The 23,642-nt window shown below is 34.3% G+C and overlaps 1 protein-coding gene across 2 annotated transcripts in view; it reads left to right on the top strand.

Moving 5' to 3' along the window:
- Positions 1–23,642, top strand: part of IL1RAP (interleukin 1 receptor accessory protein) — a gene marked incomplete at its 3' end in the record, with an annotated part of 132,307 nt that overhangs the window by 107,224 nt on the left and 1,441 nt on the right. The window contains exons 9-11 of one of the 2 annotated variants that reach the window (XM_081301813.1): positions 12,761–12,910; positions 14,172–14,315; positions 17,006–20,198. In XM_081301813.1, coding sequence (XP_081157939.1) covers positions 12,761–12,910; positions 14,172–14,315; positions 17,006–17,373 — 662 coding nt within the window. Of the gene's footprint in view, positions 1–12,760; positions 12,911–14,171; positions 14,316–17,005; positions 20,199–23,642 lie in introns of those variants that run through there. The other variant, XM_081301812.1, reaches the window with a different exon arrangement.

The raw sequence follows: 23,642 nt of genomic DNA, 5'->3' as shown, positions 1-23,642 counted from the left end.
CTAATTAATTGATCTTGATCTTTTGACCTTCCCACATTAATTAATTATAAAGGAAGCTTTTGCTTGTTTGCTTGGTGGTTTGGGCTCTTTAAGATCATGTCACCCATAAATAAAAAGAATTTTATGTATTCCTTTCCATACTTTATACCTTTGATTATTTTGCAGTGTATAGTTCTTTTTTTTTTTTTTTTTTTGGACCTCTCATACAGTGATCAGTAAATTATGGGACATGATCGTCTTTGCATTTTTCCCAAATTTAGAGGGCAGGCATTCAATATTATATATTGTTATATATAATATGATGTTATCTGTAGGTTTTACTGTAAATGACTTATCTACATAACGGTAACCTTTTATTTTTAGTTTGCTGAGAGGTTTTTTGTTTGTTTGCTTAATGAGTGTGTTGAATTTTTACTTCCATCTGTTGAGAGATTCATGAGTTTTCTTAATTTTAGTCTGTCAGTGTGATAATTTATAATGATTGTTTTGAATTTTTCATCTAATCTTGCATTCTTTGAATAAACCCCCATATCATCACGATTTATTGTCTTTCCTGTATATTACTAAGACTTGATTTGTTAATGTTTTGTGAAAATATTCATTCATGTTAAAGATTTGTCTTAGTCTTTGTTTATGAGGGATATTGATTTAAATTTTTATCTCTTGTAATGCCTTTTACCAAATTTTAGAAATAGCTTCTTTTGCTATTATCTGATAGCCTGTGTATAAAATTGATATTCATTTCTAGCTCAAGTTTTTAAAAATCTATTATTTTTTATTGATGCACAGCAATTATCCAGAAGAATAGGTTTCATTGTGGAATAGTCATACAGGCACATAACATTTTGTTCAATTTCAGTTAACTCCTCTTGCCTTCCTCTCTCTTCCCCAATCCCATTCTTCCACTCTACTGATCTCCCTTCTATTTTCATGAGATGTCTCTCTCCCTTTCCCTCTTCTTCCTTTTCATTTCAGTTTCCTCCCTGACTTCCACATAAAACAGAAAACATACAGTCCTTGACTGTCTGAGTGTGGCTTATTAAGCTTCACATGATGCTTCCTAGTTCCATCTATTTTTCTGAAATGACTAATTCCATTCTTCTTTATGGCTGAATAGAACGCCATTGTGTGTATATATCACACTGTCTTTATTCTTTTATCTGTTGATGGACACCTAGGCTGGTTCCATGATTTGGCTATTGTGAATTGTGCTGCTATAAACATGGTGTGCATACATTCTCTATAGTATGCTGACTTCAGAGAATACCAAGGAGTGATATACTTGGTTCATATGGTGTTTCCATTCCTAGCCCCTTGAGGAACCTCCACACTGATTTCTATAGTGGCTGTATTAATTTACTTTTCCACCAATGGTGTATAGTTACTTTTCCCCACATTCTCACCAGCATTAATTGTAATTTGTATCTTTTTTTTGGGGGGGGGGTAGTAGGGATTGAACTCAAGGGCACTCAACCACTGAGCCACATCCCCAGCCCTATTTTGTATTTTATTTAGAGAAAGGGTCTCACTGAGTTGCTTAGCACCTTACCATTGGTGAGGCTGGCTTGAAACCTTCGATCCTCCTGTCTTAGCCTCCCAAGCTGCTGGAATTACAGGTGTGTGCCACCACGCCTGGCATAGTTTGTATTCTTTTTTTTTTTTTTTTTTTTAATTATTTTATTGTTGGTTGTTCAAAACATTACATAGTTCTTATTATACCATATTTCACAGATTGATTCAAGTGGGTTATGAACTCCCATTTTTACCCCGTATACAGATTGCTGTGTCACATCAGTTACATTTCCATTGATTTACAAATTGGTTTGTATTCTTGATGATTGTCATTCTAACTGGATTGAGATGAATTCTTAGTGTTGTATTGATTTGCATTGTCCTAATGGCTGAAGATGGTGAACAAACTTTTTTGGTCTGTTTTTGTTGGCCATTTGTACATCTTCTTTTGAGAAGTATCTGTTTAGTTTATTTTCCCATTTGTTTATTAGGTTTTTTGCTTTTTTATATTAAGTTATTGGAGTTCTTCATATATTCTGGATATTAATCCTCTCTTGAAAGTATAACAGACAAAGATTTTATCCCATTCTGTAAGCTGTCTCTTCATTCTCTTATTTCCTTTGGGGTACAGAACTTCTTAATTTGATCAATCCTCTTTGTTAGTTTTTGTTATTATTTCTTGAGCTATTGGAGAATTATTCAAGAAGTCATTATCTGTGCCTATATCTTGAAGTGTTCCCCTGTGTTTTCTTTTAGCAGTTAAAAGTTTTAGGTCCTATACTTAGGTCTTTAATTTGTTTTAAATTGATTTTTGTACAGTTTGAGAGTGAGGGATCTGCTTTATTCTTCTACATATGAATATTCAGTTTTCTCTCCACATTTTTTAAAGAGGCTATCTTTTCTCCTTCATCTGTTTTGGACGCCTTTGTCATGAAGCAGACGGTTTTAATTGTATAAGTCTTTCTCTGTGTCTTTTATTCTATTCTGTTGGTATATGTGTCTGTCTTTTTGCTAGTACCATGCTGTTTTTGTTACTATGCCTCTGTAGTATATTTTTCAATTGAATATTGTTAGACTTCTGTAATTATTCTTTTCTTGGTTGGAATTACTTTGGCTATTCTTATTCTTCTGTATGAATTTTAGGACTTTTTTTTTTCTCATTCCTTGAAGAATGTTATTGGTATTTTAGTAGGGATTACATTGAATATCTAGATTGCATTGGGTGATATGGCCAATTTACCCAATATCCATGAATATTGGAGGCCTTTTCATCTTTTAGTGTCTTCTTCAGAAATTTCTTTCTTCTGTGTTCCATAATGTTCATTGTGTAGGTATTTCTTGGTTAGGTTTATTCTTAGGTATTTTTATTAAGGTTATTGTTTTCATGATTTCTTTGCATTTGTTATTAGCATATAGAAAAGATATTGATTTTTTATGTTGATTTTGTATGCTGCTAGTTTGCTAAAAGTCTAGTAGAGTCTTCTAAGTATAAGATCATTTCTGAAGCAGGGATAATTGACTTCTTTCTTTCCCACTAGTATCCCTTTTATTTATTTTTTGTCTTGTTACTTTAGCTAAAATCTCAAATACTATATTCAATACAATTGGTGAGAGTGGACATCCTCATCCTATTCCTGATTTTAGAATAAAATTTCTCAGTTTTCCCCCTTTCTACATGTAATAGGATTTGGGTGTGTCAGATCTTTCTATATCTAGTTTCTATGGAGCTTTTATCAAAAAAGATTTTTAATTTTGTCAAAGGGTTAAAGGCTTTGTCTGCATCTGTTGAGATTTTCATGTGATTTTTAGCCTCAGTGTTTTTACATGGTCTGTTATGTTTATTGATTTGCATTTGTTGAAACTTTCTTTCATTCCTGGAATGAAACTAATTTGATCTTGGTATATAATCTTTTGAATGTGTTATTCAATTTTGTTTCCAAGTATTTTATTGAGAATTTTTGCATCTGTGTTCATCAAGGACATTGGTCTGTAGTGGTTTTTTTGCTATGGTTATTTTGTATACCTTTGTCTTGTTTTGATATCAGGGTGATATTGGCTTCGTTCATGTAATGAATTTGGGTATGTTCTTTTTCTTTTATGGTAGTTATGATAATTTGTTTTTCAAGAATTTTTTTTTCCTAATTTACCTAAGTTGTCACATTATTGGCTTACAGTTTTTGTTGAATCATTTTCTCATTTAATATCTAAAGAATTTTTGGTGTTGTTCCACCATCATTCCTGAAATAAGTAAATTCTGTTTTCATTGTGTTTCAAATGGGTTTCCCAATTTTATTAAGTTTTGCAGTGAACAAACAGGTGTTCATTTTTTCCTATTATGTTTCTTTATGGTATTTCATTATTTTACTCATCTTTATTATTTTCAACTTTTATTACTTTATTTTTTTTTACTTTTTCCATCATTTTAAAATAAAAGCTGAAGTCACTGATTTTAAGTAATCATTCTTTTCTAATATAAGCATTCTGAACTATGAATTTCCCTCATGGGATTTTTTTTTCAACCAAATTTAAGAAATGTTGAAATTTTATTATCATTCTGTATAAAATATTTTCTAATTCTTTTTATTTGTTTTGACCCATGTGTTGCTTAAGCATAAGTTACCTGATATATATATGGGGGATTTTCTAGATCTTTTAATAATGCTATATGTTAAAATCGATCTGATTGTTAAAATTGACTTAATGTTATCTCTTGGAAAAATAATTTATAGTATTTCATATGTCATCTAAATTTAGGTAATTAAATTAGCAATGGAGAAGGAAATTCAAGGGAAGGATTTCTCTGACTTAGAACCACCTGAGGAAATTTTATGATGGAGTGGAAAGAATTTTGATTTCAAAAAAACCTAAGTTCAAGTTTGGGCTCTGGTGCTAGCTATGTTTATAAACTGACCCAAGTGGTCCTTTTCTTATCCTTCAAATACCCAACTCTCAAAGTATCTGTGAAAACTGAGGAAATGGGTAATACATACTTTGCATGGTGCTGTAAGCTTGTTTTTTAGCTTCTTATTTAATTTTGTTGTGACCAAAGTCATACTCTGTTTGATTTATTTCCTTTTAAGTTTTGGTACTTTTAAGGCCTCACAGGTTGCCTGTTGCAAATGTTTCAGATGCACTTGAAAAGGGCATATATTTCAGTGTATGGATGTGGTATTCTGTAACCCTCAACTAAATCAGTTGGTTTTAACATTGTTCATGTCTTCTATTTTCTTGCTATTATGTTTTCCATCATCCTAGTCATCCAATTGTTGAAAAAAAGGAGGTTGTTAAAATCTTTCTTCTTATTTTTTCCAATTCTTTCCTCCATTTTGCCAGTATTTGTTTTGTGTATTTTTGAACTGTGTTATTAGGCTCAAAAATTTCTCATTAATCTTCCTTGCTTCCTTTCTTTCCCCCTTTCTCTCTTTCTGCCCCCCTCCTCTCTTTTCTTTCCTTATTTATTTATTTATCTTTTTTTTCTCCCCACCCCACCCCCTTCTTTTTTTCCCAAGGTCTCTCTGTGTTGCCTAGACTGATCGCTACCTTTCCCATCTCATCCTCCAGAGTAGCTGAACTACCATATATCCCCTGCATCCTGGTCAATGTGTCATTCTGATGAATTGACTGTTTTAAATTATAAAATAGTCTGTTTTTTCTGTAATACTGTAATATTAATTAAGACACTGTAACTTTATGGTAGTTAGTATTTGTATATCTTTTTCCATTTAAAAAAAAAATCATGTCATTGTCTTTATATTTAATGCATATATTGTAGATACAGCATATTATTGGGTCTTGGATTTTTTTAACCCAACCTGATAACTTCTATCCTTTAATTTGAATGTTTAGTCCATATATATCTTTGATACAATTATTTGTTTAGGTTATGGGAATTGAATCCAGGGGTGCTTTACAAATGAGCTAAATCCCCAGTCCTTTTTAGTTTTTTATTTTGACAGAGAGTCTTGCTAAATTGTTTATGGTCTCACTAAATTTCTGAGACTGGCTTCAAACTCATGATCCTCCTGCCTCAACCTCCTAAGTCACTGGGATTACAGGCAATTTTAAATTGGTTTTATTTAATTCTGTCATCTTGCTTTGTGTTCTCTACCTTTTTCATCTACTCTTTGTTTTATTTACTTTCCTCCCTTCTTTCTTTTTGATTAATTGGTAATTTTTTAGAATTCTACTTTATCACCTTTTCTTCCTGTTTCTTCTACCTCTTTTTTTTTTAAAGAGAGAGTGAGAGAGAGAGAGAGAGAGAGAGAGAGAGAGAGAGAGAATTTTTTAATATTTATTTTTTAGTTCTCGGCAGACACAACATCTTTGTTGGTATGTGGTGCTGAGGATTGAACCCGGGCCTCACGCATGCAAGGTGAGCGCGCTACCGCTTGAGCCACATCCCCAGCCCCTCTTCTACCTCTTTTTATTGTTTTTGTTTGTTTTGTTGCTTGTTTTTAGTTTTTCCTCTAGAATTTGCAATAATTATTTTGAACTAATTGGATATTACTTTATGAAATCCTTGCAATGGCATACTTCCATTCCCTTTCTCCTGTTCATTATGTTGTATATGCAGAAAATATTAGTTTTGCATGTATTATGAAATGTCATAATGTATTGTTATGATTTATGTTATTAAATTAAGTGAGATAACTAGCACTTTATTTGCATATTTTCCATTTCTGGCACTATATTCATTCTTGGTAACATTTTAGTCTTCAGAACTATTTAATATTTCTGATGGTTCACATCTGCTGGTGATACATCCTCTCAGTTTTGTTTTACTCTGAAAATGTCTTATTTCATCTTTTTTATATTTCAATATAAAGTTTTCAAATGCATGTAAGATTTAAAATAATTATACAGTGAGCATATACCCTACCTAGATTCTACCATTAAGGTTTTGCTATTTTGTTTTTTTCATGTATCTAGTCTCTCATTTTCCCATTTATTGATTCATCTTATTTTTGATACCTTATAAAGCAGTGTCAATATCAGTTAAGTTATTGCCTAAATGTTTCAGTATCTTAACATTATTGAGATTTAAAAAATTTATTTATAATTCCTTTTTTTGGTAAAACCTACAGTAAGAAATTGTATAACTCAAGCATATCATTTGGTAACTTTTGAGAAATGAATATATCTATGTAGCCTAATACACTATCATGATATAGAATATTACCATCACCCAGAGAATAACTCCCTGATCCTTCCCCTAATGGGTTTATTCCTACTTCCCCTACCTCCTCCACACTTGGTAAGATGATTGGTTTAAATTTCTTTCTGAGAAGATTGTTTTTTCCTCTTCTTGAACTGTATATTTGTGGATCCATACAGGATTCACCATTGTACAAATGTTCTTTAATTTAGCAACTGTTCTTGATATACACCCACACTGTTGTGCTTAGTAGTCATTTGGTTCTTTTGTTTGCCAAGGAGTAATTTTTCAAAAGAATGTACTGCAATTTTTTTTTTTCATTCTCTGGATGGTGGACATTTGGGTGTTTTCCGGTTTGGGGGTCTTTTAAATAATGCTTCTGTGAACATTCTTATTCATGTCTCTTTATGGACTTATTTTACTTTTCTGAGGTGAATACCCATGACTAGAATCACTGCTTAATTTTATCAGAAACTGTTAGACATTTCTTCTTAAGTGGCTGTATCATTTGTACACCACCACCCAGAGCGAATGCAAATCTTCACCATTTGGTGTTCTTAACTTCAGCTCTAATGGTGAGTGTGCCTTATTATAATTTTATTTTTATTTCCCTCATGACTAAATACTGAGAACATTTTCCTGTGCTTATTAACCATCTGTAAGTGTTCTGTGATATGACAGTTTAAATATTTTTATCCATTTTACAAGTGGGTGAATTGTGCTTTTATGATTGAGTTGTAGGCGTTCTTTATCTGCACTGGATAACATTCCTTTGTCACATACATGTTTTTCAAATACTTTCCCATTCTGTCACATGCCAGTCTGTTTACTAGTTTTTTTAAATTTTTTTAATATTTATTTTTTAGGTGTAGGTGGACACAACACAGAACCCGGGTCCTGCCCGTGCTAGGCAAGTGCTGTACCGCTGAGCCACAATCCCAGCCCCTTTTACTAGTGTTTTAAATTGATAGAGGCTCTTACTTTTGATGAGGTGTTTGAAATTACTTTTACTTTAATGCTTATTGCTTCCTCTGTCTTAAGAGAGCTCTGCATACTTCAGCCATGAAGTTTCACCTTTTGTGTAGGTCCATGATCTACCTCTAATTATAAGTTTTTAAATTAATGATATGAAGTAGGAATTGAAGTTTAATTTTTTTTTTCATATGAATAGCCAGTGATTCTGATGCTTTTGTTAGTATTTTCACTAAATATGTAATTTTGAGTTGAAAGATTTTCTTTTTGTATTTTAGCTCTTTAAAGATGCCCTTCATTTTTTTCCTGCAGAAAATTATTTATAATGTGAATTGGCAGTTTTTTAAATTATTATTGTTCTTTTTATATATGTCTCATTTAATTGTGGTACTGTGGATTGAACTCAAGGTGCTGTACTACTGAGCTACACTCACAGCCCTTTCTATTTTTAAGACATGGTCTCATTAAGTTTCCCAGACTGGCCTCAAACTTGTGATCTTCCTGCCTCAGCGACCCATGTAGCCAGGATAGCAATCATGCACTGCTATGTCCTGCTCTCATTTCTTTTTCTTTTGGGAGATTTTGAGGTTTTCTCATCATCGCTTTGTTTTGAAAAATTGAACTATGAGAGCCTTAGGTATGGTTTTATTCATATGTATCTTAGTTTATTAAACTTATTGGTTCTCTAAGTTTATGTTTATTATTAAATCAAAAAATTTTCAGCCTTTGTTTCTTCAAATATATTTTCCTATAACTCATAGTATTTTCTCTTTCTTTAGTCTTGCAGTAAAATTTATGATACACAACTCAGTAGTTCCCCCTCAGGTTACCAAGCTTCTCATTTAATTTCATTCCTTTTAAAATCTGAGTTTGGATAGTTTCTAGTGACTACTAATAATTTCTTTTGTGACATCTAAGTTGTAGCATTTTTAATTTCAGAAATGCATATTTCCATTTCTCTATTGTAATATTGATATTTCCTATTCTTGCATCATGATAGTCAAGATATCTCTTGCTTTTAATTCAGCAGACAAATTTTAATATACATTTCAATGTACTTACTGGCAATTGCAGTATCTTTGCCAATTTTGGTTCTATTTATACTGGATGATTTTTTTCTGAATATGGATCACATATTTTTCTCTTTATCCCATTATTTTTTGTCATGTGGTGGACATTTTAGATGCTGTATCACTGAATCTCTGGGTTTTATTAGAATGTTGAGTTTTGTTCTAGCAGGTAGTTAATTTGCTTGCATAGGCATCTGCATATTTATTTGTCTTAAGTCACTTTCCATATCTGCATTAGAATAGTCAAAAAATAAATAGCCTTTTCTGTAGGGCTGCATCAGACCTACTTCTAAGGCTCAGCCTTCTGTGGCATCTTTGTAGCTAAATGAAGTTTCTGACCTCTAAGTGGCCTAAACTTAGCTCTTGTCCAGCTCTGCAGAGCTCCAGGTATTGTGCAGTTTCTAGCTGCTATTAGCCTGACCATGTAAAGTACCACCCTAAATGTGCTTCGCTTTGATTTGGCCAAAGACTCAAGGTAACCCCATGGGTTTGCTAGAGTTACTTTTCTACTCTACTCCATTGCTAGTGTTCTCTTCTCTCTGGTACTCAGGCCTATAAATACATGCCAACTATTCTTGAACTCTAATTTCTTTGAATTGAGTGTAACCTCTGCCCTCTTTTGGCTTTCCTCTCTCTGTTCCACAACCCAGTTTTGAGTTCAGGATCCCAAACTCAGGTTGTTAATCCTGCTGCAGGTACAGCCTGGGACACAGCATATGAAATGATTATCAGGTACTCTAGTACTTGCTTCATGAATAGTGGCCTATTAAAAGAAGAAAACTTAAAAGAAGATTAAGCCCATGATCCAGGCTTAATCTTCTTTTGTCCCTTTTCCCCATAAGATAACGGTGGATAAGAGAGAAAGGATCCCCATAGATTGCACCCATGTGCTATTAGTTTCCAATTTTGAAAAACCTTTTGTTTTGTATAAGGAAGGCTATTCTACTATCAATTACTCCTCAAAGGACAGAAGCTGAAGTTCAAAATACATAAACTTTAACACACTGCAATAGCCAAATCAAACCATCTGCAGATCAAGTCCATCTTAAGTCTTTGCTTTACCATTATTTAAATAGAGAATTCTCTGTTTGCAATTGAGGAAAAAATGGTCATTACCAGTTAAAAAAAATTATCAAGAAGTTCCATAAGTTTATCAAAGTGTGACCACAGATTCTGTGGTCCCTTGGAATCTGAGTAGGTGGCATTTGCTTGAAGGACTCAATAGATAGCAAGTTTCCAATTACAATAAGGATGAAATTTGGAGTTTGGAGACATTTTTTTACTGTAAAATTGCAAAAAATGAATGGAGGAAATTTGGATTCAGGAATAATAAGAAGCAAATGGCTACATCCTGAGTTAGATTATTATTGAAATCAATGAGGGAAGCAGTTCAGGAGTCCAATTTGGCCAAATTTCATCACCCCTTTCTGATTGGAAATCCTTTGGTCTGAGAGTGCATAAGGGTAAAATAATTATGTCAAAATGCCAGAGGTTGCAGCTGGGGCAGATAGAACATGTGAGCAGCGTGTCACCCTTTCCAGATAAACCAGCACATCTCCATATGAAAGCCTTGTAGGGCATCCCTTGCACCTGACCCAAGCCATTTAGAAAATCAGGCTGGTGGGGAATATTTTAAGAGTTCAATTAGTTAAGTAGCATTAGGGTCTCCTTTTTAGCAAGATGGCTGCACAAAATTATCCATAAATATGACACATGTGATTGTATGACACAAAACAAAATTTAAAGGCTCATTAGAAAAAAATATATAGTAGTAAAATGAATGCAATAGAAATTTAAGAGGGTAATTGATCTTTTGGTTATTAAGCAAGACCTCTATTGACGGTTAGAAAAATCCATTTCAGGTAAGTGTAGCTAGTGACCTTTCCTCCTCCTCCCCTGGATGGACATTTTAGAGAGCCAAAATAACTCAGCAAATAATGCAGATACCAGTGGGACCTACCCTGGCGTGCTATTAACATAACACATACTCGGAAATATCAAGGACACAACAATTTTTGTGCCAGCTACATGAATTAATCTTAGCAAATCCTCAGTAACAACACTTCTGGCATTTTATGGTGGGATTTTCTTCTTTTAATAGGCCACTATTCATGAAGCAAGTACTAGAGTACCTGATAATCATTTCATATGCTGTGTCCCAGGCTGTACCTGCAGCAGGATTAACAACCTGAGTTTGGGATCCAGAACTTGAAACTCTACAATTGGCCCTTTAATTAGAAAAGTTTGGACTCAATTCCACTGATTACTTTTTTTTTTTTTTTTTTGGATAGAAAACTGTTTTAAAAGGAATCGCTCCCCCTTATATATGACCAATAATTGAACTCATGGCAATATTAGGCAAAGATCCCTGCACTTTGAAGTGAGAATTGCTCCATGGTGATGTCGGGGCATTCAACCATGGAGCCACATCCCCAGCCCTATTTTGTATTTTATTTGTAGACAGGGTCTCACTGAGTTGCTTAGCCTCACTTTTTGCTGAGGCTAGCTTTGAACTCATCCCTCACTACAATGACTAATAGACCTCCCTTGCCTCAGCCTCGTCCCCTGGTCAACTCTATCACATACCTTTTTTTTTTTTTTCTTTTTGGCATTGATCACTACTCAAAATTAACGCAGATTTATTTCCTTTTATTTTATTTCCTTTTTACTTTTCTGCATTAGGATATTATCTCCCAAAGTACAGAGATCCTTTCTCTCTTATCCACCGTTCTGTCCCCCAAAGGCTGTGGCAAACAGTACATGTTAATAAGTAACCGTCAAATCAACAATTACCTACGTTAAGCCCTTCTGTTTCAGATTCAGCAAATGTTCTATTCCTTCCTCAGACTCTTTAGCTAGTTACCACAAGCAACCAAAGGGAAGTTTCTGATACAGAGTATAGTGTGAGAATTATTTAAATATCTAAGTAGGATGGATGAAAAGATGGTCCCCACCTGGAAAACTGGGAATGTACAGATTAAGGGAAGTGAGAGGGAGTGGAGAAGCAGGCCTATAAGATAAATCACATTATATAAATAAAAACACTGTAAAAAATTGTAAATAGAGAAGAGTGGAGATTTCTACAGGCAGAGCTCAGCTTGAAATAAAGGGTTTTATCTTTCAAAATAATGGCATTTTGAACATTGACCTTAAAAACTAAAACAGGGAAAGCACTGTTCCAATCAGAAATTCTTGCATGACCAAGGCATTTTGTGACGTCTTCTTGAGTTTTGTGAGGAAAGGGCAGTGGTCAACAAGACAGGAAGGTTGTCTGCTGTGACCAGTGATTCAGTTCTAAAAGGCTTGGTTTCCAGGGCTGATGAGTTATAGCCAGTTTTACGTTAATTGGGAATTATCTCACTCTATTTCTTATCTTAGAAAGAAAGCAGGCATGGTGTCTATGACATAAAAGTAAGCAGGTTATGTGGAAATCTGTCCATAACCACATATTGCAAGTCAGTCTTCAGAGTGTGTATCCCAGAACTGTGGACATGGGAGATGCTTCTAGCGCAAGCATACTAAGCATTTTGGATAAAAGCCATCTGTTTCTGCCAACTGAAAATAAGATTTTTGAAGCCTCTTTGCAAATAAAGGAAAAGGAACTAAATTCCTTCTCTATGACAGTCTACCAATATCATGGGCTTCTCCAGGTGGGACATTTAAGACTCCATTCCAGAGACAACCAATCAGAGGGTAGAGGGACACTGTTCAAAAATGTTTTGAGTTGATGTATGGGTCAGATTGTGAGTTTAATTAGATAGCTTTCTGAATCCTGCCCAATGTTAAGATTCTGTTTTAGTTTGTTTATCATCAAAGTTCGAATCAACTGATAGCTAAAAGCACCTTCTATGCTACAAACAAAACACAGTAAAATGAATATGAGACAATCTAGTATTATGAAATAGAGTCTAAAGTCTACAGTGTTATCTCTGTTTATTCAAACATGTAAGTCAGGTGCAGGGTTTAGCCGCTGGGCTTATCCAGCTTTGCAACATGATGGGCCACTGTGATCACCACATAGAAATTCCTTCTGGTTTGTTATTTATTCCAGTGGTAGCTCCAAGATACACAGTAGAGCTGGCATGTGGTTTTGGAGCCACGGTCCTGCTGGTGGTGATTCTCATTGTTGTTTACCACGTCTACTGGCTGGAGATGGTCCTCTTCTACCGGGCTCATTTTGGAACAGATGAGACCATTCTAGGTAAGTGATGAAAGTTTGATGTAAACCTTTTCTATTGTCGTCTTTAGAAAACATATTCATTTGATAAAACCTAGGTTAACTAGACGATTTAAGCACATTACCATGTATTTCAGTCTTTACTATTAAAAACTCTTTCCAATGTGTAGTAGTCTCCTTTCTTAGATCAATATGTGATTTAGTGTAAGATCAGTAATGTCCAAATAGGAAGTATAAAGTGAGCCACATAGGAGATTAAAAATATTCTAGTGGCTAAATTAGAAAAGGTAAAAAGAAACAAGTAAAAATAATGCTTAGACTCAGTGTGTTCATATTATTTCAGCATGTAATTAATACACGTTTGAGATATTTGGTATTTTTTACACTAAAATTTCAAAATTCAGAATGTGTTATATTTTACACTCATAACATATTTCAGTTTAGACCAGATGTATTTCAAGTACCTGATAGAAATGTGATTTGTGGCTACTGTGTTGGGTTGTCCAGGTCCATACTCTGTACTCAAGGGTGATCCATGCACCAGCAGCATCAGAATCACCTGAGAGCCTATTAGAAAGAGACTCATAGTCCTAACCCTTATAGAGTCAGAATCTACATTTTAATAACACTCCCAAATGATTTGTATACACATTAAAATTTAAGGAGCACTGCTCCATTGCAAAAACTCTGCCCAGAAATAAGAATGAAACATTTAAACATGCAGATACTTAGGTCCACCCCATGAGGATTCTAATTTGACAGGCTTTTGGAAGAGGCACATAATTTGCATTTCAATGACTCATTATTTTTATAATTATACAACTTTGGGAAAGATTAATCCTTGAATCTAAATATATTTTTAATTATAGTTCATTTCAGGTATATTTTGGACAGTTTCAAAAAGTTTCAATTCATAACTCTAATTATAAATGAATGATGTATCAAGAAAAGGAGTAGAAATTCTCTACGTTAATTAACTTCTGGCACCTACAATTTATGTCCATGTTATGTTTTAATCTACAGTTGAATAGGCTAAACCTTTCTCTTTCTCCACCATAGACTCAACTAACTAAGATGTAAACATAAGACACATTGAATAAAAATTTAAATTCAAGTAGCTATTTTGCCTGGGAAGTACCACATGGGAAATCACATTAGCATCTATCACATAATGTATACATGCAAAAATAAAAATGTCCCACATGCAGAAGTTAGATTTAAGAAAAAAGGTCTTACTTTTGATAAACTTTTCTAACTGATATGGGATCTGTGTTGCTTTTGCTAGATGGGAAGGAGTATGATATTTATGTATCCTACGCAAGGAATGCTGAAGAAGAGGAATTTGTGTTATTGACCCTCCGTGGAGTTTTGGAGAATGAATTTGGATACAAGTTGTGCATCTTTGACCGAGACAGTCTGCCTGGGGGAAGTAGGTATTTCACAGGAGTACAAATGATGTTACCCTTGAAAGGCAAAGAGATTCTTAGCTTTAGATTGTGTGAGAGAGTCATAGTTCTATATTGGATATTTAATGTCCAATTCCTTGATGTAATAGAGACTTCTCCAGAAATAATACTATATTGTAAGATTTACACTATTCAACTCGTTTAGGGTATTAAAAATATTTTTCCTGGTTATCTTTAACAACTCCATTTCAGAAATATGGATCCACAGTGGAGTTAAACTATATCAAAGTGCCATAGCTTTAAAAGTCCTTTAAATTCATATTTAGATTTTTAGAAAGTTTATACAAATCTGCATTGGTTTTCTAAGAATGTTTTGTTTTTGTTTTTTTTACAAAGACTGAGTAAAATTAAAATGTTGGTTTTGTTTTGTTTTTTAAAGAGAGAGTGAGAGAGGAGAGAGAGAGAGAGAGAGAGAGAGAATTTTTTTAATATTTATTTTTTAGTTCTCGGCGGACACAACATCTTTGTTGGTATGTGGTGCTGAGGATCGAACCCGGGCCGCACGCATGCCAGGCGAGCGCGCTACCGCTTGAGCCACATCCCCAGCCCCAAAATGTTGTTTTTATAAAGATTGAGGTTTACTTAGTTTTACTAAGACTGAGTTACAGATTAGGGTGCATAGAATTTTCCCTTCTTTTGTTCACTGACAATAGAATATTTTCCTTTGGCACTTGGCCATTTCCTTTTCTTTGCTTTTGCTTTCTAGCAAACTTGTACTACTCAAATTCTTTTTTTTCCTTGGGTCTGCTTCTGTTTTATCAGCTTATACATTTGAGATTTATTTTAAAAATTTACAAGGTATTCTAGTAGGTTTAAAAAAGAAAAGCGGAGATTGCTGAATGTCTTAAAGCAAAAGTATCTTTTCAAGGCTAAACTATAAAACACAAAGCAGTGGTTTACCTGTGTCTTTGTAAAAAACACAAAGTAACATTTATAAACTAAACTCCCTACCTTTGAAATTCACTTGCACTGTCTCTAATCTTAAGCATGACAAACTAATTTTCTTCCTAGAAGATCCTGTTTACATTAATCATTTGTTTAACATGTTTTTGAAAGATGTTATGTAAATCATTGAGACATAAGATAGGCTTAAATATTTTTCTCATTTTGAATTAAATAGATCTGCTATCTTATTTACCTAACCATCATACAAAAGCTTATCATATTTGCCTTCAGAAGATATCTCTTTCAGTATAACTTTGCCAGGAAATGATAAATTAATCATATAGTTAAAGGATAAATTCTGTTCATTTTAATACTTAATTCCCCCATATCACACTCATCCATTTATCCTTTCATACAGCCATTCCATCAATACTTTCTGTGTGAAAAGTTAAAGGAAAATATACATATATAACTGGGTAAGACCTTCCAATAGGGGTTGATAGTTCTTGGGAGAATTCAAGCTTTCTCTTATTACTCTTGCATCTTTCTTCTGATAGATTCTTGTGTCATTTTGTATCCCCCCCTGCTGCTCTTGCCCAATTCACTTTGCCTCTGGGTCTCTTTCTATGCTTACATGTGGTCAGCCTCCAGTTGAGCTTCTTGGAGCAGACAGATATTTATTCCTAAATTCTCCTCCAGGTTGCACATGCTAGATTCTAATTGCCTATCTTTACCTATTATTTCTGAACTCACAAAGATTAAGCATTGAAAAAACTGCATAGGGGAGCGTGGTGAGCCATGACATACATTTCCATAACATCAGTGCATCACCTGGAGTTGGCAACTATTCCTGCCCTTGTAAAGGATTATATAGCCCTCCCTAAGCATCTGTGAGGTGATAGATTAGTTTCAAGAATTTACTGAGAGGAATTAATCAGAGCCCCTTACTGCAGAATAAAATTATACTGCTCTTCCATTTCCCCTGCTTTTTCTTCTTCTTCTTTTTTTTTTTTTTTTACTTTAAAAAAGTGTTTGCCAATGAGTGAAAGTAGACACATCAGCAGCAGCTGCAGAGACACGTGACTCCCTAGTAATGATAGTATTTTGAGGAGAAAGATCAGGGATTAATTTGGTCTCCACAGCGGAGAAAGGTAGAAAGCCAAGTTGAGAATGCATTTCTAGACAAGGTCCCATTGGATTGGCTATATTTTTGAAGGTCCTCATCCAATCTCATTGATATCAGTCAGAGTCAAGGAGGTGTTCAACAGTGGAGGGGACTTTCAAAAGTGAACATTCCTACCCTTTCCTGTGTTAGCAAAAAGTGAAATTCTGTGATTTGGACTCTACAATATATATCTTTTGAATTTTTTTTTATATTAGGGAGATTATACAAAGGTGTCTTTGTATAGGGCTTAGGAGTAGGTCTGACTGGGTTACAACATACCATGCTGTTTGTAGAAACTGATTCCTGTGTCACGCATCTGTTCATTGTGGCTCCAGTCATGCTTTGGAAGACTGAGGTCACAGCCATGTTTTGGCTTCATAATTGTTTGGAATCTTCTTTTTGAGTGGAATATGTGGATGCCATTTCCATTTTCCCTGAGGAGAATGGCACTTAGTGAAGAACATGATTGGGTCTAAGGATAACCATGTGCTGCTGGTAAGGTTTCACCTGGGTTCTTCAGGCCGTCACCCTGAGTTCCCTCAAGCCCCATGCTTTTGGATAGTTCTGGGCCAACACTAATCCCCATGGTGTTTTCTTTCCCAGTTGTCACAGATGAGACCTTGAGCTTCATTCAGAAAAGCAGACGCCTCCTGGTTGTCCTAAGTCCCAACTACGTGCTCCAGGGAACCCAAGCCCTCCTGGAGCTCAAGGCTGGCCTAGAAAATATGGCCTCTCGGGGCAACATCAACGTCATTTTAGTGCAGTACAAAGCTGTGAAGGAGACGAAGGTGAAAGAGCTGAAGAGGGCTAAGACGGTGCTCACGGTCATTAAATGGAAAGGGGAGAAATCCAAGTATCCACAGGGCAGGTTCTGGAAGCAGCTGCAGGTGGCTATGCCAGTGAAGAAGAGTTCCAGGAGGTCTAGCAGTGACAAGCAGGGGCTCTCCTATTCATCCCTGAAAAATGTATGAAAGGGAAAATGTAAAGAGTAACGAGAACCAAGGGTACTCCTGGGAGGAAGAGCCCCCCCTTTTCCTTCCCAGTTTATGGTTTGATAGGCAGAAAAAAATTCTCAGCCTCCTCATAGGGATAAATTCAGAGTGACTATCTGGATGGCTGTTTTGCTTCTCAGGCATGACTAAGGTTTAGAATGATAGTGTCAACAGTCTGTTCCCAGTCTCTGATATTCCTGTGTTCTTTTCAGGTAAAGACTGGGTTGAAGTGAATCTCCTCTTTTACATCCTCCATCCCTGACCCCCCACCTCAAATCTTAACCTTATAGAGCAGCTGTGTCTGTGGATTTAAAAAATCCCTTTACGAAACGTTACTTGTTGACGGGTATTGTAATTTTCTGAGTAGAGTATTTTTTTTTAATTTTATTTTTACTCATCCATTAAAAAGATAATCAGGGCCTACATCTATTTTTTCTGAGGATAAACAAGCTCTTTTGCTCATTTGGCTGTTCAATACACCACCACAGCAAGACCGACACCCACTTAGGAGGTTACAAAGCAATATAACTAAAAATGTCTCTGATGATTGATTTAAAGGGCATGTTGCATTTCCTCTTACTATATCACATTTGCCCTCATCTCAGGTAATTGATGTTACATTTATAAACTTGAAAAATATATCATAACTTTTAATTACCGTAAATCCTTGATTATCTTTGGATTGATTCATATTTATTACTCCATCTCCCTCTCTACTTGTATCAATCACTCAGAATTTGTAGGTTAAAAAACAGATTTTCAGGTGGCTCTATACTTGGTTCAGTCTGAAAGGCAACTTCTAATGGTGCTAATGGAGAGCAAAATGCTTTTAGGGCATTTCTAACTTGTGAAAAGAGTGCAGAACAGGATGTTTAGCAATTTGCCTTTTAATCCAACCTTGCTAATGTGAAAACTAGGAAAATGATTTCTCCTCACTTTTTTTGTGTCTCCTCATTGTAATGTGTGGAGATTAGGTTAAGTAACCTTGACAGTTGCTTTTAGCATTAATATTCTAAAAGAATTAATTGTACTTCCTGTAATTTATTCACTAGCACAGGTAATACCTTGATCCAAATAAGTCCGTCTGAAAGGTCATTGTCAATGAAACTTTTCTGGTTGGTTTTAAGTAAAATTTTAATGTTCTTCAGACTTGGAAAAGTAAAACTAAGTGCAGAGTTTACAAAGTAGATATCTATGTTACGTGTAGAAAATGTATATATGTGTATATATATATACACACATATAAGTATACATATATATAAATATCCACACACCTTAATTTTATATGCTCGTGTGTATATATATTCACACACAAATTGTGTATGTGTGTATATGTATGAATCAACATGCGCATGCATTATCTATGTGTGTATACATATACACAGACACATATGCATGTGCTCATCTTTAAACAGCCATTAGTACGATATTACAAACCACTATAACTCTTGTCCAATTTTTAAATTATGTTTATACTGTAATGCTTTTGTGTTGGTGTTGTCAGTTCATTAATATTATTTGTGAATTTGCTGCTCACAGAGTGGTACTTGTCATTAGTTCTTGCCTTCCCTACACTCATATAAATAACTTATTATGGCTATAGCTGATCTGGGTTGCAGTGGACTCTGTTGTACCCAGAACTTCTTTAGTCACTGCTAAATGGTAGCCAGTTATCTGGTATTAATTGATTTTCTACTGTATTCCTAGAAGACATATTAAGAAATTAAGCCATGCTAATCCTAGTGCTCAACTATGTAGACTGCTAAGTAATAAAAGAAAATAAATATACCTATAAATGAGTTTGGAGGATACTATGAAACACAATAATTCATAATTTAAGGAGGCCCTTGTCCTAGTAGTGTGAATTTTATTATGCAATTCTAAAACTGTCTTCTACATATAAGCATCCTTTATCAGTGTTAAAGTCCATAATACATAATTTTTCTACATAGAAATTATTGATTACTTTAAACTGAAAAAATTATTCCCCTCTGGATTCTTGACTATAAAGCTATGATATGGAGTCACTCTTGGGATGAATATTTTAGCCTTTTTAATGCTTTTTCTTATGATAAATCATAATTATTCCCTCTACTAACCCTTTATTTACAAGACCAGAGGAGAGTTGACTCTGGAGTAGCTCTTAATATCAATCATTTTAGGAGCTTTAGGTCAACAAGGGGTGGTCTCATTCCCAAGGGGCCATTTTCTTGCGATGCTGCATTTTTTTTGCACTTTGGGGCTTCATATTTATCCTTAATACCATAGGGGCCCATGGAAACTCCTTGGTTTGTTTTTCTATTTATATTCCTATCTTTCATATTGAGTTTTTCCAAATGCTATAATATAAAGCAAATCAAATCTAATTTGTCTCATTCTAATAGAACTTACTTTAAACATGTTTTCTATTCTAGAAGATGCCCATCTGAAGGATATAGGGACATATACTCATAATTTAGAGAGCAAGAACAAATGATTTCTCTTATAAAGTTTTAGATCTATGACATCAGTACCTTCTGCACCCAGGTTAACAAAGAACCATGCTATGTAGAGTGTCTAATTACACAATCCCATACAATTTATTGAATTCTCTTTTGTATTGCAGCTTAAATGATTCTTAGGATTCTAATAAAAAAAGCACTCCATTGTACTGGGAACAAAAACATCACTCCACTTGTTAATTACCCATTTTCTTTCTATAGGTTTTAATATTTTAAGATTATCTTTTTAATTTTATTCATGAAATTTTGTATTTTCCATTTTTCATTTGATTTGTAAATTTACATATTTTTAAAATAAACCATTTATTTTCAGCTTTGAATTTTATTTTGTGCATGTGTTTTATGTCTTTATTTTCATGTTAAGAATAAGGAATAAGAATTAAAATGATCAATTAGTGCAGTATAAAAAGAAGTGAAATTATATTTAACTTTTTTTCTGAGAGATATCTGAAGATAGTGGGAACTTCATATCAACAATGTGATATACCAAACATGGGAATGTGTCTGTATATGTGTGCATGTGTATACAGTGACAGAGGGATACAGAGCATGGAGGGGGAGAGAGAAGAGAATTATTCTTTTCAAAAAAACCACAAACATTCCTTTCAGTTCAGCTTAGAATTTTAAAGCTTACAGGAATTTCTTACCTTTTAAACTTTAAAGCAACTCCAAGACAGCAGCTTTGGCAGAAGAAATTAATGCTGTGCGTTAATAGATGATAATTTGAACCAAAGATACATTTTTCTCACAAACTTCAAGTAAATAAGTGAAAAATATTTGGAAATGCATTTTCTTTTGTGTTAATAATATTAAGCCCTTAGGGACAAGACTGTTTTCATGCTAAAAAGAAAAAAATTCCCCATTTCATCATTTATTCCAAAAACATTTATTGAGCCCCTATAACATCCTCTGAACTGGTTAACTTTGTAAAAAAATATTTTGCTGAAGTATTTTCTTCTTGCAAACCACTCCCCAAAGGGTAAAGTTCAAATCAATGGATCAAGGTTACAAGGAAATAGATTTCAAATCAATTGGAAACAACTGTGTCAGAGTTGAACAATAATGAAATTCCCTATCTTTGGACATGCTAGGTGTCTCCTTATAAGATATATATAAGCAGAGACTTGATTGATTCATATTAGAGTTTATATGTGGAATTTCTATATTGGATAAGTGGGGATAAGTTTTAAGTTGCTTTCAACCCAAAAATATTAAATGACCTCCTAGAATATAGTGGTGACTCTTTGGAAGATTCAGTATCAGCATTTTGGTAGCCTCATTTACTGAGCTATTACCTGGTTAAAAGCCTCAAGATACTTTTTTCAGACACTCACTGGTGCCACTAGATTTTTCACACAAGTAAATTTGCAATGTGGTATGAGATACACATTCAGCAACTAGCCGGTCTTATTTCTCTGTTTTTACCCATGTGACATAAAGTAACTTTAGCAATGAGCCAGGAAATTATTTCAACATTACTTTTGATGTATATTCATTTTAAACTAAATACCCAGAATTTCAAACCCTATTATCCTCATCAATCCATGTATCAAAGTGATATTCTAAAGTTAGTATCAGGAATTGATACAAATTCAACAAAATTGGTCCATATATTATTTTAATAAGCACTAGATATTGAATAATAATTTAATCATATGAGCTGTTCACATGACTACTGCATGCTAGACATTTGCATATAGATACCTCATTTGTTTTACATTTCTACAAGTTTTCTCTTATGCATTTCATAGCAGGATGACCTTAGATTCAAAAATGTTCAGACTAAAAACAGACACTGGAAAACCAAGATTTAGATTCAGATTCATCTTCTAGATTAGGTGCACCTTTTTTCTACTGTACTTCAAGTCTTACCAGAGGGAAGAGGAGGGGGAGAGAGAGAAGAGGAAGGAGAGAAGCATACTTGTCCACTTTTATCCTAACCAAAGAACAAACTGCAGTCATAGTTCTCTTCTGTGTAAATTCCAGAGGGAATATGACTTTAAAAGGCGGGTGAATCCTTAAGTGTGGTAGAATTCTGGACCAGAACTATGTCTTCAACTCCAATACAGTGCCATAAAAGAAAACTGATGTCACACCTGTATAGTCACACCTCACTTTTTTTTGAGTCAAACAGAATAAACAATCTAATTTAGTAATCCCTCTTCATATAATATTTACCATTAAAAATGATAATAGTGTCCATCTTAAATATGAAGGTTTCATAATATAGAAGGTATTTTTAAAATATGCAGTGAAGGAGGCAGCTTTCTTTAAAGTACCAAGTGAAGAGAATTCTATGTATAGGCCAAGCCCCCTCGGAGAAGCATCTCCACTCTCAGTCCTCAATGTCTGGAATTCTGCCACTCATATCTTTATTTAGCATTGTCCTTTTTCAAATGTAAATCCCTCACTTTCTGGAAGGGATATATATATATATATATATATATATATATATATATTTAAGAGAGAGTGAGAGAGGAGAGAGAGAGAGAGAGAATTTTTAATATTTATTTTTAGTTCTCAGCGGACACAACATCTTTGTTGGTATGTGGTGCTGAGGATCGAACCCGGGCCCCACGCATGCCAGGCGAGCGCGCTACGGCTTGAGCCACATCCCCAGCCCTATATATATATTTTTTTTTTAAAGAAAATATAAGCCCTGAAGACAATTTTTAGAAGATCTAAGACAGTTTTACTTTCAACTGTGGTATCTCCATTGGAAAAAACCTCATATTTTCTTAAGGTAATATTTTGAAATAAAGTATACTGTACACACAAACACATACATAAGTGCACACACAATTTGTGGAGTTTGCCCAAATCCTCTACCCAAGCCATGTTGTCTTAAGGTTATTTTGCATTTCTCATGAACCAGAAAAAGCAGTAGACTTCCCACTCTGATATTCTCTAATTTATTAGATGCAGCTTCAAGAGATCCTGAGTAGGAACAGCAAGCAGGAACAAAGGAGTTACCAACACACACACATACACACACACACACACACACACACACACATATACACACACAGGTTTACCAACACACACACACACACACACACACACACACACACACACATACACACACAGGTTTTGAAAAGAAATGGACATTTAAATTTGTCTTTCAATACCAAAAATTTCCAAAATAGCTTTTTTTTTTTATTCTTGATAAAAACAGTTAAATGTCAAAAATTGAGCACATGTCTATGGATTTTCATTCAAATTCATGTTAAATGCACTGATTGGAAAGGATTAATCTACTTTGGATCCTATCTCTTCATTCCCTGTCAAGTTCATTAAGATCAAATTTACTGCGAATTTGCAGTTTGTCATGACAAACTGAAAAGTCTCTCAAAGAATGTGGGCACAACCTCAGTCTGTCTTTGGCACGTGATTTCAGAGTTGTCTGTGGCTATGATTCACACATTTGAAGTTCCTTTACTTAAGATAATCGCATTGTATAAGTTCCCAAATCTCACAGTGAGTTAAGAACTGCATTTATTTGAAGAAGTTTCCTTTGGGATCTGTCCAAATCCACCTTAGCAACTGTTAGAAATGAATGCTTTGCCAGAACTATTAACTAATTTATTGATTTTTGTCTATTGTCATTATTTTTGCTTCTTCTTGATTATAAGGTCAGTTTTTACAACACACACATACACATATACAAACATACACACTTACACATAAAGAAGAGAAGGAAGGAAGGAAATAAATCTTAGTTGATAATAAAATCAGTACTGTGTCCAA

This window comes from Spermophilus citellus, assembly GCF_964194105.1.
Source record: "Spermophilus citellus genome assembly, chromosome: 7".
Lineage (NCBI taxonomy): Eukaryota > Metazoa > Chordata > Mammalia > Rodentia > Sciuridae > Spermophilus > Spermophilus citellus.
This window is presented reverse-complemented; position numbering and strand designations above follow the sequence as displayed.